This window comes from Sitodiplosis mosellana, unplaced genomic scaffold, assembly GCF_009176505.1.
Source record: "Sitodiplosis mosellana isolate CC-2019 unplaced genomic scaffold, AAFC_SMos_1.0 Smas_scaffold_80, whole genome shotgun sequence".
Taxonomy (NCBI): Eukaryota; Metazoa; Arthropoda; class Insecta; order Diptera; family Cecidomyiidae; genus Sitodiplosis; species Sitodiplosis mosellana.
The window spans coordinates 277,526-294,334 of record NW_022595322.1 but is presented as its reverse complement, the minus strand read 5'-3'; the positions used below and the strand labels follow the sequence as shown (position 1 = coordinate 294,334).

At 35.2% G+C, this 16,809-nt stretch overlaps 3 protein-coding genes across 3 annotated transcripts; 2 read left to right on the top strand and 1 right to left on the bottom strand.

The window, feature by feature from the left end:
• Positions 1-2,134: 2,134 nt before the first annotated feature.
• On the top strand, positions 2,135-4,654 carry LOC129570760 (ankyrin repeat, PH and SEC7 domain containing protein secG-like). Its single transcript, XM_055450473.1, has 10 exons — positions 2,135-2,356; positions 2,835-2,922; positions 3,364-3,417; positions 3,491-3,589; positions 3,663-3,761; positions 3,836-3,934; positions 4,011-4,109; positions 4,183-4,281; positions 4,356-4,454; positions 4,531-4,654. Exons 1-10 carry the CDS (start codon positions 2,303-2,305, stop codon positions 4,569-4,571), a joined length of 831 nt encoding a protein of 276 aa, XP_055306448.1. The 5' UTR covers positions 2,135-2,302; the 3' UTR covers positions 4,572-4,654.
• A 141-nt stretch (positions 4,655-4,795) lies between these two features.
• LOC129570759 (aminopeptidase N-like) lies at positions 4,796-9,080 on the bottom strand. The gene is made up of 9 exons (XM_055450472.1): positions 8,242-9,080; positions 8,021-8,176; positions 7,686-7,963; positions 7,374-7,588; positions 7,141-7,297; positions 6,976-7,057; positions 6,644-6,785; positions 5,448-6,545; positions 4,796-5,377 (listed from the first exon to the last, which is right to left on the bottom strand). The coding sequence occupies exons 1-9, from the start codon at positions 8,745-8,747 to the stop codon at positions 5,153-5,155; spliced, it is 2,859 nt and encodes a 952-aa protein (XP_055306447.1). The 5' UTR covers positions 8,748-9,080; the 3' UTR covers positions 4,796-5,152.
• Positions 9,081-9,541: 461 nt separating this feature from the next.
• LOC129570778 (phospholipase A1 VesT1.02-like) lies at positions 9,542-15,226 on the top strand. Its single transcript, XM_055450496.1, has 4 exons — positions 9,542-13,678; positions 14,154-14,435; positions 14,508-14,720; positions 14,787-15,226. The coding sequence occupies exons 1-4, from the start codon at positions 13,636-13,638 to the stop codon at positions 15,224-15,226; spliced, it is 978 nt and encodes a 325-aa protein (XP_055306471.1). The 5' UTR covers positions 9,542-13,635.
• The last annotated feature ends 1,583 nt before the right edge of the window (positions 15,227-16,809 follow it).

Here is a 16,809-nt window from a genome sequence, read left to right as displayed (position 1 = left end):
AAATTAATGGATTTTTGAAACAAAAAAAAAACATTTGCCAATATAACATGGTGGATTGACATTGCTTTAAATTTGAGGTAATTCATCGCGTGGTATATTTTTTTTGGTTTTCCTTCGTTTTTGAAAAGTCAATTTGTATGGAAAATGAAAAAATACTTTTCATGTCATCGATCGACACAATGCAAAAATTTTTTTTAGAAAAATTTGTAAGTTACCATGACTTGGTCTCCCAAAACCGCAACCAGAAGCAAACAAACTAAACGGAGAGAAAATATTGATCAAAAGACAATGAGTGACTGAAATCTCAACTATTGTCAAAAATAAAAATTGAAAAGAATGAAGGAAATAAAACGAATTACATGCGTAATCCAAACTTTTCCGCTCCGCAGCAATTTAGTTTACCTCCCGCTTAATGTTTAACCAAAACTTCAATGGACCCTTTTTTCATAGCATTTTTGACCTTAAAATATAACTATTTCGACCATTTTCCATACAAAAGTGTCATTTTCGAACAAAATTTCAAAAATTTCAAGAAATGTTGATTTTGGACCAAATTTATGGGCAAGTAGGTGTTAGGTTGTTTGAAGGCTCCCATTATTTTTGCAAAAAAATGGCAGTTTGCCTTGATCGAAACCCCGAAAAATGCCTTTTTCGGGTACTTCCCGTACAAAAGTGTCATTTTTCAAGGTTTTTCAGGTCCTCAGTCGGAGGCTTATGGTACGAAATTGGTAGATCAGAATGGGCTCAAAATCAATCCGAAGCTTTGTCTCGACATGCCACAACTTTTGGCTTTTACAAATCTCAATTATCTTGTCAACTTTTTGAGATAATCGGCGAACAAAAAACGCGGACGCGAACGACGCCATACGAACATCGCTATTTTACACATATTTCATAGTAAACAACGTATTTTTGGAGGCAGATAGGTCTTGATCGATAGGATTTGATCCCATCTACATTGCCTAGTGTACAGATATGTGCTTTTTCAAGTTTGGCGTGACGTTATAGTGGTCCGAAAGAGGAGATGTCATGAAATTTTGGCTAGTAAAACCAATACTTTTCCTAACAAACAAGTTTGCGGAAAAGTAATACATTTGATTTGCATTGTACACGTAAGCGGTGGGAGTTCGAACTATCAAATTACAACAACAAATTACATAGATAGGCGCATTTTTCTTATTTTTTTCTTCGACCGAACGAAGATCCGCACAAAGCAGAGGAGAAGTAAGTGAGCAGTGTGCGCACACAACTCAGTTGTTATGAGAAGACCATCGCACACGAGCGCTGTGGCTCTCACTGAAATGAGTTGTACTGTGAACTGAATGTGCGATTCTTAAGCCCTGGTTTAAAAATTAACTTTTTTTCACTGCAAAGATACAATTGCTCATTGACAAAAAACATAGGTTTGAAAAATAGATCATGGTGGCCCAGATCAGCATGATACAGCTGTATTCTCTGCATAAAGTGCAATGACCGGCACATTTTGAGTGTTCCTATACTTATAATGTTTATCTGCAAATTGGAGATGACTATAATAGCTCTGAGACGACTATCATGTTGATACATTCATTGGAATTTAAAAATAATTGAGAAACTGTCTATATCTCTATGGAAAGTCTTACTAAGTACGGCTATGTTTTTGTATGAGATTCACCTTATTGAGTGATGTAAAGTAAATTTGATTTCGTATATCCTTGAATTAATTACCACCTTAGCTATTGAACAAACCATGGTACGTGAGCCTGAATTTAATGATGTTTAATCATTCATATTCAACTTTACCGTATGTGAATGACGATTCATCTGGATATATTTTTTTAACTTTGAAACGACTTTGGAAGGGAATGTGTTTCGTGCACAACGTGAAGATGTGAACATTTCCATATTCAAATAACTACGTCAAATAAACACCACTCAACACTTTAAGAGTGAAAAATATTTGCTTACATTTGCAATTCAATGTGATCCAATTGCGTTACTTTTCAAACCATATTGAAGGTGATGAAGGAATGAACGAAAACACATTTGCAGGTGGAATTGCAATTCCACCAATTGACGTCAATTCTTTGACATTCTTTTTCTTTGAAAATGTGTGCGATAATATTATGTGCATTTTAATTAGAATTGTCATTGATCGATGCACGTGGATTAAATTATACCGCTATCGCGCTGCTTACTGATGTGATCACACTCGAAAAGTATATAAAAAGTTGTGTTCGATTCGTATGTCCATCAAACAGTTCGTCAATTCTTTTCAATTGATACGCTTACAGTAAACTTTTAATAGTTCAAAGCTGAAAAAATGCAGAGTCTAAAGTCTTTCACACTGCTGTTCATTGGCTTGGTGGTATCCGAGGTGAGTCTACAATTTCAGTTAAATTTTTATCCATTATAATATTGCTAGGAATTTTCTTATCTTTCAAATTTTGAATGAAATTTTTTAATATTTGATTCTTTGAGCGGTTTGAGGTAATTTTTCTGCAATCCAAGTGCGAATGTTACGTCTTTTATAAGACTTGTTTCTCGTACATTGGTTATTTCAGCTATACCATTAATCGTTGCACAGAAGACGTACGTCTTTCATGCGGTAATTATATAAAAGACGTGAGAAAGGCGTGAATACGAGAAGCACGTCTTATAAAAGACGTAATTTTTGCACTTGGGAATAATTTGAATAATGAAATACGTCCATTGTGAAGCTTTTCAATTATAAAAATGTTCCATTCCCAGAAAACTTCCGCCGGAAATTTTTATTCAAATAAAAAACTGTTGAAAACTATTACAAGATTCCATTGTTCCCATTCAAATTGTATCACCTTATTTTATTTCCACAGTTCTTAGGCGTGAATGTGTGTGAAAAACCGTCCGTGCAAGAAAGAGTACAAGCTCTGGAGTTGATCAATTCTCCAAAACAACTAGACGGTAAGATTGAAGCTCTATTTCTTCATCAAGTTCCACTCTCAAATTCCATATACAAAACACTTTTTGATGTATGGAGCAGTGTCGAGTTAACTATAGAGACAAAAAAGGCATTTGCCTCAGGCTCTTGGGGGCACCATCCTCAATTTTATATTTTTTGTTGCATACAATTTTCTCGAATTTGATAAGGTGTTGTTTGGAAATTTCCGCCGTTGATTAATCGCGGCAATGCTGTTTTGATTTCTTTTATATGAACTTCTGAGTATCATGGGGCGTTTAAGAGCACTCATACTCGTAAAACTCATACAAAACTCACATCATATATTGAGGCGCGCACACACAAGAGTGTGTGGAAAAGTTCATCTCACGAAATAAGACATTAATGTTCGTTGAAGGAAATTGTCTTTCGATTCACTTCTTTTATTATTTTATTTCAATTTCTAGTAAACAAAAGAGACACAAAAGGAAATACAGCTCTGCATAGAGCTGCTATGTATGGTAATTTTAAATATTTATTTTCGCTAAATAAGAGGTTGGTTTGATCTTTTCCATCATGTGTATTATTTTTCAGGTCACAATGATGTCATCAAAGAGCTCATTCGTTTAGGAGCCAAAGTTAATATTGAAGATCCTTCGAAAGCGACACCTCTTCATTTAGCTGCTAAGAATGGTAATTTTGAATATTTATTTTCACCAAATAATAAGTTGGTTTGATTTTTGTCATCATGTGTACTATTTTTCAGGTCACCAGGATGTTGTTGAAGAGCTCATCAAGAATAAAGCTAAAGTTGATTTGAAAGATGATTTTAACCTGACACCTCTTCATTATGCTGCTATGGAAGGTAATGTTGAGTATTTATTTTTACGGAATAAGAGGTTGGTTTGATGTTTTTCATCATATGTGTATTATATTCAGGTCACAAAGATGTCGCCAAACTTCTCATCGGTAAAGGAGCCAATGTTAATAGTGCAGATCAATCGAATCTGACACCTCTTCATTTAGCTGCTTTGAATGGTAATGTATTCTTATTCATTTATATTAAATAAGAAATTGATTTGATCTTTTTCACCGATTTGTATTATTTTTCCAGATCACAAGGATGTTGCTGAAGAGCTTATCCGTAAAGGAGCCCATGTTGATATCGGAAATCATTTGAATTGGACGCCTCTTCATTTAGCTGCTGAGAAGGGTAATGTTCAATATTTAATTTCACTAAATATGAAATTGTTTTAATTTTTTTATTGATCTGGATTATTTTTCAGGTCACAAGAATATCGTCAATCTTCTTATCGGTGAAGGAGCCAAAGTTAATATTAGAAATGACTCTAATATGACACCTCTTCATTTAGCAGCTTTGAATGGTAATGTTGCATATTCATTTACACCAAATGGAAAATTGGTTTAATCTTCTCCACCGATTTGTATTATTTTTCAGGTTACATGGATGTTGCTAAACAACTCATGGCCAATAAAGCCAACGTTAATTATAAAGATGATTTTAATATGACACCTCTTCAATATGCTGCTAAGAATGGTAACAATATTTTACCATATTTTCGCTAAATAAGATATTGATTGGATCCTTTTCATTGATCTGTATTATTTCTCAGGTCATAAGGAGTTGGCTAAATATCTCGGTGGACGAAAGTGATTTAACTTAATAATCGGATTATTTCCTTCAACTGTCATTTGAAATATAAATTCCAATACATTTTTTGTCAATCTTTGACCATATACCAATATTGCTGCTTTTTTTTCATTATCTGTTCAATTTGACTATTAACCCTCAACTGCATAAGCCCGCCTTTTGGCGGGCATCATTTAAACACCTGTAAAATGTGAATCGTACGGCGGATGACATTGCTTCAAGGGGAATTTTTATTTGTCAATGTTTTTTCTTTATTTTTGTCTTTGGCGTCATTTGTCTATGTCGTACGATTGGTGAGTTATAAACAAAAATGTGCACGAAAACAAAAATTTGACAAAATAAATTATTCGGTTTCCAAATTGGACATATTTTTGACACTTTTAAACAATGGATTTCATTGTTCTCTGACTTATTTCTATCGCATTTCCTGACTAAACCATGGGAAATCTAGGATTATGAATATTTTTTTCGTTATCTATTTCCAAAAATCAACCAAATACCAGTACTCCTAGTCCTAGGAAAAATTCATGCAGTTGAGGGTTAAATGTGCATGTGAACTCATGGCTAGGCTAAACAATGCTGGTTTATTCGGCATTCCAGTGAACCAAACAGAATATAAGAACGAGCAAAACTAGAAGAACTGTCATTGAAGCGGCTGACTTTGGTCCAGCTTTCGAAAGAGCGTCTTCAAATTGTTTCACATTGTTCTTTTGCCAGTCCACCTTGTCGTTGACAGTATTTTTGAGAGTTTCGATTTCAGCGTCGGTGATTAAGTTTTTAGATTTGGCCAAATCCAACAGATTGACGAACTAAATAGGAAAAAAAATCGGATTGATTTGAAAAAAATGTTGTTCTTCCAAAAATATCAAGCCATCTTACATCAGTTTGAACTTCAGCTGTAACAACCTTTGAGGCAACCGATGTTAGAATCGTAGGAACTGATCCGATGGTCGTATTGACTTTTTCCAAATTATGTCCGAGGAATGTGATGGTAATCGCAAGACCACTTTGATTACCGCCACTAATCGATTGAATGATCGACACTAAATCGGCTTTGGTCACTCGAGTGCCCACATTACCGAGAGTTTTGTTTAGAACACGTTTGATGTATGTGCTATTTTGAATATTTCCCAAGCTGGTGATGATTTCTTTGCGTTCATCATCGGAGTTGGTAGCAACAAGGTAATTCCAAAATTTGTTGATTTCTTTGCTTGTAGCGTTACGTATTCCGTTGGCAAACACTAAACCGCGATTATCTTGCGATGGTTTGTTGCCATTCTTAACAAAATCGTGGAATTTGATATAGGTTTCGCTCAAACACTGTGGAACACCAAATCGACAGGCCAATTCAACGGCAATGTTTCGCGAGAGTTTATCGAAAAGTGGTTCATTTTCAATTGCGTCCAATGTCTTATTCTTGTAGAAGTTCGTCACAATTTTTGCAACAAAGTCATTGAATTTGTGCTGCTTTTTACTGGCGGCGAAAATTTGATTTAAATCCAAAAGTGCACGTCGGGCTGACACCCATGGTGCGTAATGGCTTTCATTTGACAAATAGGTCAATGCACTGAACAGAGTTTTTGGTGGAACACGACCAGTGCTCACAAAATCATTCAAATCATCAATGTATTGAGCCCGATTGTTTTCATGAATCGAAGACAGATTGCCGGAGTTCAGTTCTTTGTTAATCAAATCGTAGTTGTGTTGGTCATACCAAACGCGATAGAAGCCAGTTTGCTGACGATTGAAAACCAACCAATCGTCTTTCGTCCATTTCGTATTATCTTCGGGAATGAGGGTTTGGTTTTGACCTTTCGGGAACCAACCAGTTGGCGTGGTTACAGCGAATTCGGGGACTTTTCTTGTTGCAAAATTGTATGGAATCCACCAGGTACGTGTGTTTGGTTCATCTGGCTTGTAGACTGCATCGTATTCCCCTTGCAACAGTGTCACCGAACCATTGGAATTTCGTACAACCTGTTACAAGGGAATGGTAACTTTGTTAATTAAGCCTTTTCAATCATTTGGAAAGATTTATTTTTCGCAGTGCGTATGAAAATAGTTTTTTTCATAACCTTCAAATATGGGAATCCCTTTTGATTCGACCATGAACCAAACAGTTCCTTCACCGTTAATGGATCGGCAATCATTTTATCTTCTTTGGCCGCTTTGTTGAGGTTTTCAAACAAGTTGTCTTCGTCAGCCACACTATGTGCTCTATTTTGAGAGAGATTGATATTTAGAACGCAAGATAAAAATAAATTAAAGCGCCAAAATGGAAAATGATTTTCTTGATCGATTCTAACATATGGCGTCACGCCACACAAAGTGTGTCTCGTGCAAATGAGCTTGGAAAAACTTTAGAGCGAAAGTTTATCAAATGAAAAAAAAATAACGTGACACTCACTGTGCGTTTAAATAATATGTGAGTCCTTTTTTGAACGTGTCCTCGCCAAGTGCGTGCAAAAACATGCGAATGACCGAACCAGCTAAAATGAACATGATGAAATGAAAACACACGATGAAAAATCAATTCCAAAGCTAATGCTTCGGTTAAACATATATAATTTACATTTCGCATAGGCAATGCTGTCAAATAAACCAGATACACCACTTGGACTTTCTGCATAAGTGGTCATTGCGCGCGTAGTCGATTTTGCATCAGTGCGAAGAACGGGCTGCAGTTGGTTTGTAATAAAATAGCTGAAAATATTCCAATCCGGATGCACCTAAATTACAAAATCACGCATCGATAATTAGTACCATAACGTTGCACTACAAATGGCAAAACATTTCAAAATATACCAATCCAGCGCCGAGGTATTCGAACAGTGTTGCAAATCCTTCATTTAACCAGATGTATGTCCACCACTTTGGCGACACTAAATTGCCAAACCATTGATGACCGAATTCGTGTGCAATTACTGTGGAGATGGTGAGCTGTCGTGATGGCAAATGAACGTTCGGATCATATAACAAGTATGGCTCTCTGTATGTTACAAGTCCCCAGTTTTCCATAGCTGCAACGGAAAAGGGCAAAAAAATCGAATGTGCGTGAAGATTACCGAAAATCCAGCCAATTATTTCAATTTATTTTCAATTTAAAATGGTACAAACCTCCAGCACGGAAATCTGGTATCGCAGCTTGGTCCATTTTTGGCAAGGAAAATGGCACTGAAACATATTTTGAAATGGCATTCAAAATCTTCACGCCTTCATCCAATGCGTATGCAGTTTGGCTGAGCTTATTTTTGCTGGTGAAGACCCGTTGATGAGTTGGATTGTTATCTGACGCATTTGTTTCGGTATATCCGAAATCTGACACGATAAATGCAATCAAATACGTCGATGTCGGTGGCGTTGTGGCAAAGGTTGTCTTAACTCTACCCTCCGAACTGAAATGAAAAACCCGATGATTATTTGCGGTTAGAGTGCTTTCTTCAATTTCTTACTCCGGTGCTGATGTTGTTCCATGAGTGTTTGATATAGCGTTATACGAAACATGATGATCTATATGAATAGTGAAATTGGCCTTAAATGCAGGTTCATCATAGCATGGGAATGCATGTCGAGCATCGGTCGATTCAAACTGTGTTGTCGCCAACCAACTGCAAAGCAAAAATTGATGCGATTATTCATCATATCCATCGATAGATGTGGCGATAGGACTTGCTGTCTCAATCCGTTGGCATCAAGATATGATGATCGATAAAAACCGGCATTATCTTTTCGCAATTCCCCCGTGTAGGCGATGGTCACTAGGTAGTTTTTGTCTTTTTCAAGTTTACTTTTGGTCGCAAGGATGACTAATTCGGGAACAATCGAGTATGTCCATTCTAATTGAATATCACCACCATTTGCAGATTTTAGTCTTATGTCTGTTATGGTTAATTGGCGTGCATGTAGGGTAATGGTAGACGTTTCTTCTAGCGCCTTGATGTTGATTACCACCGTTCCTTCGAAACTGAAGTCGTTGTCTTCATTCACTGCTTCATCCACTGTCGTTCTTATTGTAATATCGTAGGTTTCCGGTTTCGTATTATTTGGCAAACGGTAATTTTGTTCATCACGAGTATCTACAGTAAACGTCTGAACATTTGTTGGATTCAATGGTCGTAAATCACCTGACACAATTGTGCAACACAAAATTCCAATTAAAATATACCCAACGAAATTCATGGCTGTTTCTATCCCGTTAAACTTTCTGCACAAGCACAACAGATTCACATGGAATGCCGTGAATAACTAATCATTGAAACTGTGATACAGTCAACTTATTTTGTCTAGGCATTGTGGAATCGATTTCAGAAACATAACAACAACAACAACAACAAAATAGAAATAATTGTTCGAATGGTATGTTCGTTGAATGGGCGCAAAAACTATTTGCAATGATAAGAACGATACACTTACACGGTCCCTAACGGTGTCGCTTGCACTTGGTTAGATGTAAAGATAAAATGTAGTTAAATTGTATCATCCTCGAGTCAATAGACTGATAAGCAATTGAACACGTCTATCCGTTTTTTCTCCGTATAAATATTTCAATCTTCTGTAAATATTTGTATGTCGTAATTAAAGACATCAATTTATAATATTGATTGCTCATCATCATATCATCATCATCAACACTACATGTAATTTCGATAACACACGCGCGCGCAAGCCGAACTCATTATATATCGATACGTGATTGAGCATTAAACAAATATAGTTGTTAAGGAAAGAACAGAGTAAACTACCAAGAAAATAAAAATCATATTACATACCAAGGCCCCACAGTAAGTAGCAATATCGTGTTGAAAAAATAGATCAAAAACTCTATTTACCGAGTAATGATAATTGTCCCCAATTACGGCTACCTTTGTGTCTGATATAAAAAAATGCGCATTTTTATTGTGTTTAAATAGGACCAATTTGATTTGACTCACACACTGCGGCACATTTTCGTCAGTAAATTTGCCACACAATACGCATTTGCAATTGCTTTTAAGATTTTCAAGTGATATCATGTATAAAATGTGTCATGTGTCATGTATCATGTGCTATCATTTTGAAGAAAAAGAGAAAAAGAAAAGAAATTGCTATTCGGAAGTCATGTTTTATGGATATATTGTTGCCTATTTTATATTTTACAAGTGTGACTTTTGTCGAACGACAAAATCACTATCGGCAACAAGTTGAATTCCCTGTGTCACCAATGACGTAATAATCATTTTTGAATGATGATTACGAAAGAAAACAAAGAAATAAAATTCCCTATACAATTCGAGCCATAAAACATTTATCAAGATATTAAGTGTTCTTCATTTGTTGATAATAATTAACACTATTGATAAATACACCGAAATCCAATTGAAATGGTGAAGATTTACCGACTCATTAAAGCAATCGCACTGAATCATTTCGGTAATTGAAGGAAATGGTATACGCCAACCTTTTGCTATGTCATTATTGCAAATAGTACAGCGAAGAAAAAGAACCACCATCGATAACCATTGTGTTAAAAAATAGCTCATGTTATTTGCATTTTAAATTACTTACGGTATCGCTTTTGCTATTTAGTAGAATATTTTTTACCTGGGGATTTGTGCAACTTTGACGAACATCCGTGCTGAATTTGGACGCGATCTATATGAATGATACGCCGTAGGCAAGCATCGGCTATGTTAGTTTACATACATGAATCGAATGAACCCCCTCATGAATTATTGCAGTGGAGAGACATCATATTCAAATTGAATGTTTGTTGGAGAAATCCAGCGAAAGAATGTTTTATCCAAAACCTAAACCGTTAGCGGTTTACATTAAAAGTCCAAGTAGTTTTTTTTTGTTGACAGAATGTAAATAAATTGTACAGAGTAAATCATAAAAATTATTCTAAAAATCAGGTTCGAAGTGGCTCTGGTTCACTTTCAAGTGAAAAGCGAGTAATAAAAGTAAATGTTTCATCTTTGAGCTGATTGACTCGAGATGACAAATAAGCCCCTCGATAATATGCATGAAGTATACATTCCTTACATCCGAATTCTGAATTAACATCATGTTAACAAAACATAGTAACTATGAAAATTCGTCAGTACCGTATGTAGCTCCTGACCTAAATCTAGTTCCGAGTAAACTAGACAAAAGTGAAATCTTATTTGAACAACAATCATTTTTCTTATATCAATCATTCTTCACCAAATGATGTTAAAATTAAAATTTCAAAGTTAGTTTCAAATAAGAATGGTGGTCCTGATGGCATTCTGAATTTCTTTCTGAGACAGGTGTGCGAGCAATTGTCAATTCCACTTGCATTAATCTTCAACAAGTCACTATTGTGTTCTGAATTTCCTCTAGCATTCAAAACGTCATTGGCAACTCCCAAGTCTGTATGGCCAATTCCATTGCGATGTTCTTTGAGAAGATCATGAACAAATACTTATTATCATTGATAGAAGACCAATTAACACCAAATCAACATGGTTTTATCAAGAATAAATCAACAAACTCCAACCTCATTGAAAATGTAATTCATGTATCGACAGCATTTGATGATAGTTTTGAGGTACATACAATATACACAGACTTCACAAAAGCATTTGATTCAGTTGATCATAATATTCTCCTCTCTAAGCTTCAGCTACTGGGCCTTGAAGCTGGATTGCTATTATGGCTGGAATCTTATCTTACAAAACGTCTCGTCTATGTGACATTTAATGGACACAGATCATCACCATTTGAGCCAAGCTCAGGCGTTCCGCAGGGCTCAGTATTGGGGCCTCTTCTTTTTAATATTTTCATCAATGATCTCAGCGTACTACTCGAAAACATCCATCTGCTTTTTGCGGACGATCTGAAAATATTCAGGATCGTTCGCTCTCCTAATGATGTAATCGAATTGCAAAAAGACATTGATAGACTTCACAGATGGACCGTTGAAAATAAATTAAAACTCAATATTGGAAAATGTTACGCCATGACATTTTCAAATAAAATAAACCCAACACCTGCCATTTACAACATCAATGGCAATCCACTGATAGAGGTTGATAAAATGAAAGTCTTGGGCGTTATCTTTGACAGAAAATTGAAATTCGATGAGCACATTAACTCAATTGTCAAAACATCGTATAGCATGCTGGGCTTTGTAATGAGAACTGCATCAAAGTTCAGTGACCTGTCCTGCGTAAACTTCCTATATAATTCTCTTGTCAGATCCAGACTTGAATACAACACTGCAGTCTGGAACCCATACCAAAGCACATACATTTCCAAACTTGAAAAAGTGCAGAGAAAGTATACTCGTCTTCTCTTCTTTAAACTCCAATATGAATCACTACCGTACACACAAAGACTTGAAATATTAAACATGAGTGAATTGGAGGGAAGACGTGAATACTTCGATGCTTGCCTCCTACACAACATTGTTCATGATGCAAATATGGTTCGTGACAACAGGCCAATTATGAGAGTGAACCGTCAATCTAGGAGGGTGCATCAAATTTTCAATCCTCATACATCTAGAACAGACTACGGTTCACACCGCAATCCAACAATGCGAACTCAACTACTCTATAATAGAAAATATACCGACATTGACATTTTGTGCCTAAACAAAGTGCGATTTAAAGATGCAATTAAAAATAGAATTTGATTTCGATTATTTTTCATTCTTTTATGAAATGTTTTTTTTTAATTTAATTTTTCTTTCTCATTCATTTTCGAGAATTCAACAATTTTCTTTTTGTTTTTAATGAAATGTTTGAATTCTTTGACCAAAGTAACTATCAAAATTGTAAAAACCATGTTTCGGAAGAAGAGCTGTCAATTTCTCCCATTCACAAAACTAGCGCCACTGAGGTATATAGCAAATCAATGTAAAGTGGAGTTTATTTTGTAACTAAAATACGCGGCAATTTTGAAATTTAGTACTATTTCCGCACCTTGGTAAAAACAAACGATAGGTGATAAATTGTAAAAGGGATTTTTCCTGTTATTTACACCTCATACTCAATAAAAAATAAAATAAAAATAACTTATTATGATTTGTTAGTAATTTTACATTTAGTTCACGCATAGTTTATTGTTAAAATTTCTCATCAAAAATTATTGAATGAAAGTGGATCTTCCTTGGGGCACTAATCGGGTCTTGCCGATTAGAAGGATAACCTTTAGTCTGTCTTTCCTCTTCACAACTTAACTTCGTCCTTTAAAGCGTACAACGCCCCTTGTGTATTTTGTATAAAAACTGGACTATAATAAGAGATAACGTGTTGGTGTCTTCGGTAAAGAGCTAGTGGGAAAAAAACACTTCCTCAAGCGTATTTATCCAAAGTTAATACATACACGAGAGCAAAAGGCTGTGATACCTGGAAGCAATTATCAAAAATTTCGAAGGTTTGGATTGAGCGTAAGCATAACTTCAGCACTAACAATTCAATAATAATATTAAAATTCAATAAATCTTCAGATTCCGCATCTCTACGAAACTATATTTTTACTTCACGGATATTTTATTTCTATTACTTAGTTCCAACGTGTCCATGAATTGTTAGCAATGCTTTTGACTTATTTTTTTCTTTTCCAACTATTTCTGGAATTGCGTAGGTGACCTACGGTAGGTCTTAGTTTTTTCTCTCCCGTGAAACACATCCATATGATACTATCATTTTATATTACATCTAGACATTTCGATATGAACTCTATTCAAATTTCATATCGTTCAAGCTCAATGAAATCTACTTACCATCGTAATCTCTCACTGTTTTTATTTCAAATTTTTGAATTTTCGTTTTGTCTTTCATTCGCCTCAACCAAATAAATCAAAATATTTTGATATTATCGTTAGTTTTCTTTATCTCCATTGTCAAGGGTAATGATTGTGTCAATTTTTATCAGTCTGAAAAACTCATGAAGATATTCAACGGGATATTATGGTGCGATAAGCCAAATTGCTTCGCGACATCAAAGATAACAAATTTTAAGCGAGAAAAAACGCATCAAATATATTTTTTGGCAACAATCATTTCAAAAGTGATAGAACAGAGAACACCTGAACTGTGGACTTTTTTTTTGTTCAAATATGAAAATCTTTGTTATTTTTCTATTAGCTCCGGCTGTGTCAGGTGAGAACGGTTTCAGTTTAGTCAAAGATTTCCCATGAAAAAATCCACATCAAAAATGTGCACAAAATGTTCTCCATATTAGTATAGCTCACACCGTCAGTCACATCAAATTTGTGCTCATTTTTCGTGTGAGTCAGATCTTTACACCAAAAACTCCATACAAAACGAGCACATTTTTGATGTGACTGACAATACAATGATAAGTAATGTGTCAACATAAATGACCAAAAGCAAAACATTTTTGTGAGTCACATCAAAAATGAGCTCATTTTATATGGAGTTTTTGGTGTAAAATTCTGACTCATACCAAAAATGAGGTGAAGTCGGTGTGATCCATACTAATCTATTTTGAGCACATTTTTCATGTGGATTTTTTTATGGGTTATAGAACAATTTTTTATTTAAATTGATTGATTTCTTTAGCCCGAATTTTAGAAATAATTGATTTGTTTTTAAAATTCCCAATCTATCACAGGAATCTTCTTCCTCGGTAGCAAATGCAAATCTCCGTTTCCATCGACATTCGATTATCAATATTTCGGTAGAATTTGGTCGGGTCTTTTCAAGTGTCCGTATGATCCAGAAGAGGATCCGAGTTTAGTGTCAAAAATTGGCATGTTTGTTCGGTATTTTTACATGACAAGCGGTCAGACGACATATCAAGAGACTTCTGTGTTCGATATGAGCCAATTGATAAATCCAAACTATCCGAATTTTATCATCATGCATGGATTCACGGATGGCGTTAAACCAGGAGGTATACAATTGAACGTAAAATGCTTAAGACCAGACAATTATCTGAACGAATTTGTTTTCTTCATAAAATTAGAATGGATGGAAACGGTTGCCAGGAAGATTTCAACCGATCGAAATGTCAATGTGATCTTAGTCGATTATAATGCTCTGTCGAATTGCAACTATATCTATTTGGCGAAAAAAGTTACGTATGACCTAGGCAAATATCTTGCAAATAGTATCGATCGATGGGGATTGCAATTGAATCACACCAGAATTTTGGCACATAGTCTAGGAGCTCATATCGGTAAAAATGATCGCATTTGAACAACAATTAGATTTTCTCATTATCTTTATCCATTTGAAATTTCAGCTGGTGCTGCTGGTGCTTATTTAACAAAGTTGACGGGTGAACAGCTGGCCCGAATTGACGGTTTGGATCCAGCAGCTCCATTATATGGAACCGATAGAGGGTTGAATGCGAGTTGTGCAAAGTTTGTGCAAGTGCTTCACACATCGAAATATTTTGGCACTCAAACCCGGCTCGGGCACAGCGATTTCTATGCTAATAAAGGCAAACCCAAACAACCTGGATGTTTGCTTGACACGTGCAATCATTCTCGAGCTACTGAACTGTTTTATGCGTCTTGTTTTCACGAATACATTTTCATGGGAACGAGTTGCAATGGCTCAGATGTTGGTCAAAGTCGATTTGGTTTGTACAATGACGAAAAAGAAGGATGCTTTCAATTTAATACAACCGCCTGCTTTGGATATGCCGATATGAATTATAATTTTTTGACGTATTTATAGTTTTTTTTCTCGATTTAAGTGTGTAGTGTTGATCATAAATACATTTAAGCTTAAGGTTTGTGCAGAAAAGAAAGTTCAAAGAATTTTTCTCTCAATATCAATAACGAATTCAACACAGTCGGTTGACTGTGTATTAACTGTACATGATTGAGTAAGTAAATTTGATTGAAAATTTGTAATTAAATTCCATTCATGTCTTAGGGGAAATGGCTGGTTTCTTCCGGGAAGCAATTATTTCTCAATAGAGCAAATATACCAATAGTTCTTTTCCACCCGCTTATTGTCTAACTTTGAACATTTGTAGAGCGCCATCCATAAATGACGGCAAAATCAGCTGTAAATAGCCGTAAGTGATTTCCACATATTGTGAAATGTTGCGAAATCACACCAAATAGTACCGAATTTTGCCGTCATTTATGGACAGCGCTCTACAATTTCACACTTCGTATTTTGTATGTATTCAATACAAGATTATATGCGTGTGTTCTTTTACCCTAGATGCAAAGTGTTGCTACAAACATTTTTTTTTTTAATTTTCTTTCTTCTTGACGATAATTGACATGTTTCTTCGGTATTTTTTTTTAAACAAGAGAACTTGCAAAACCGAGTTTTACTTGTCTATAGTAGTATTTACATTCCATGCTAGCCACTTTATAAAGAGGAGTGCAGCAACAGATTCGCTACTGAAGGCGCCATTTAGATTTCCCATTCATTTCCAATCTACAGTTTACCGAACTAGAACGAAACGTGAGTATTTTGTGGTTCTAATCAGTCACAGAGCGTACTTGCTGCACTTTGATATTGTCTGAAATGTTTTCAAAAATATTGTACTGTGTTATGAATGAAAGAGTCTCATAAATTATATCGAAATTTTATCAGTTGTATCGAATGGAATTGTAATTCAACCGTTTTTTTTCTCGCTCGATGCAATTTATTTTTCATCGATATGTGTATTGATATTAATTTTCCTTGGAACGACTCCCATATGTTATGTTCTGACAATAAAAACCATTAAATTAACTCAAATACTGTCGATAGCTGGTCTGTTTTGAATTTTAAAGGCATTGACTGATGCAAACGACCAAAATGAACAAATAAATCAACTTACGTGGTTCAATATTCAGGCAATGCGATTTCATATTCGTCATTCCCCTGCAGTTGACTATAGACATACAGACAATAATCAGCAATATCTCAAAAAATGGCTAGGCTTACCGGTGTCTTATTTTTAGTTTTGCTCTTGGGTTTTTATATTCATTTAGGTGTGGTATATTCGTACCAAATCATATTAGAAATTATGTCCAAAGTGTTCAAAGTGTTTTACTCAAGAATTCAACAAAAATTATTTAATGAAAATAGTTCAAAATTTAATTCAAATCAGAATAAAAACAAACTAATTGCAATAATGAAATAAACCTTATTCGTTCCAATCTTTCGTTAAGGTGATTCACAAATATGCAGCACGCCTGAGCAAGATCATGCGTCATGTAATAATTTTAAATCGCTTTCCGACCTCGGTATTGGTAGACTTTTATCGGGGTTCACGGGTGCTTTCAGCAATTTAATGGGTATTTAGAGTAGAG

Excerpts from the sequence above, each read along its gene's own strand:
- LOC129570759 (XM_055450472.1), bottom strand. The coding sequence starts at position 8,747 with ATGAATTTCGTTGGGTATATTTTAATTGGAATTTTGTGTTGCACAATT. Across the intron at positions 7,589-7,685 it reads ACCAGATTTCCGTGCTGGAG|CTATGGAAAACTGGGGACTT; the intron begins GTTTGTACCATT and ends TTTCCGTTGCAG. Across the intron at positions 7,298-7,373 it reads AATACCTCGGCGCTGGATTG|GTGCATCCGGATTGGAATAT; the intron begins GTATATTTTGAA and ends TTTGTAATTTAG.
- LOC129570760 (XM_055450473.1), top strand. The coding sequence starts at position 2,303 with ATGCAGAGTCTAAAGTCTTTCACACTGCTGTTCATTGGCTTGGTGGTA. Across the intron at positions 2,357-2,834 it reads TTGGCTTGGTGGTATCCGAG|TTCTTAGGCGTGAATGTGTG; the intron begins GTGAGTCTACAA and ends TTATTTCCACAG. Across the intron at positions 2,923-3,363 it reads TTCTCCAAAACAACTAGACG|TAAACAAAAGAGACACAAAA; the intron begins GTAAGATTGAAG and ends TTCAATTTCTAG.
- LOC129570778 (XM_055450496.1), top strand. The coding sequence starts at position 13,636 with ATGAAAATCTTTGTTATTTTTCTATTAGCTCCGGCTGTGTCAG. Across the intron at positions 14,436-14,507 it reads GGATGGCGTTAAACCAGGAG|AATGGATGGAAACGGTTGCC; the intron begins GTATACAATTGA and ends TCATAAAATTAG. Across the intron at positions 14,721-14,786 it reads TAGTCTAGGAGCTCATATCG|CTGGTGCTGCTGGTGCTTAT; the intron begins GTAAAAATGATC and ends TTGAAATTTCAG.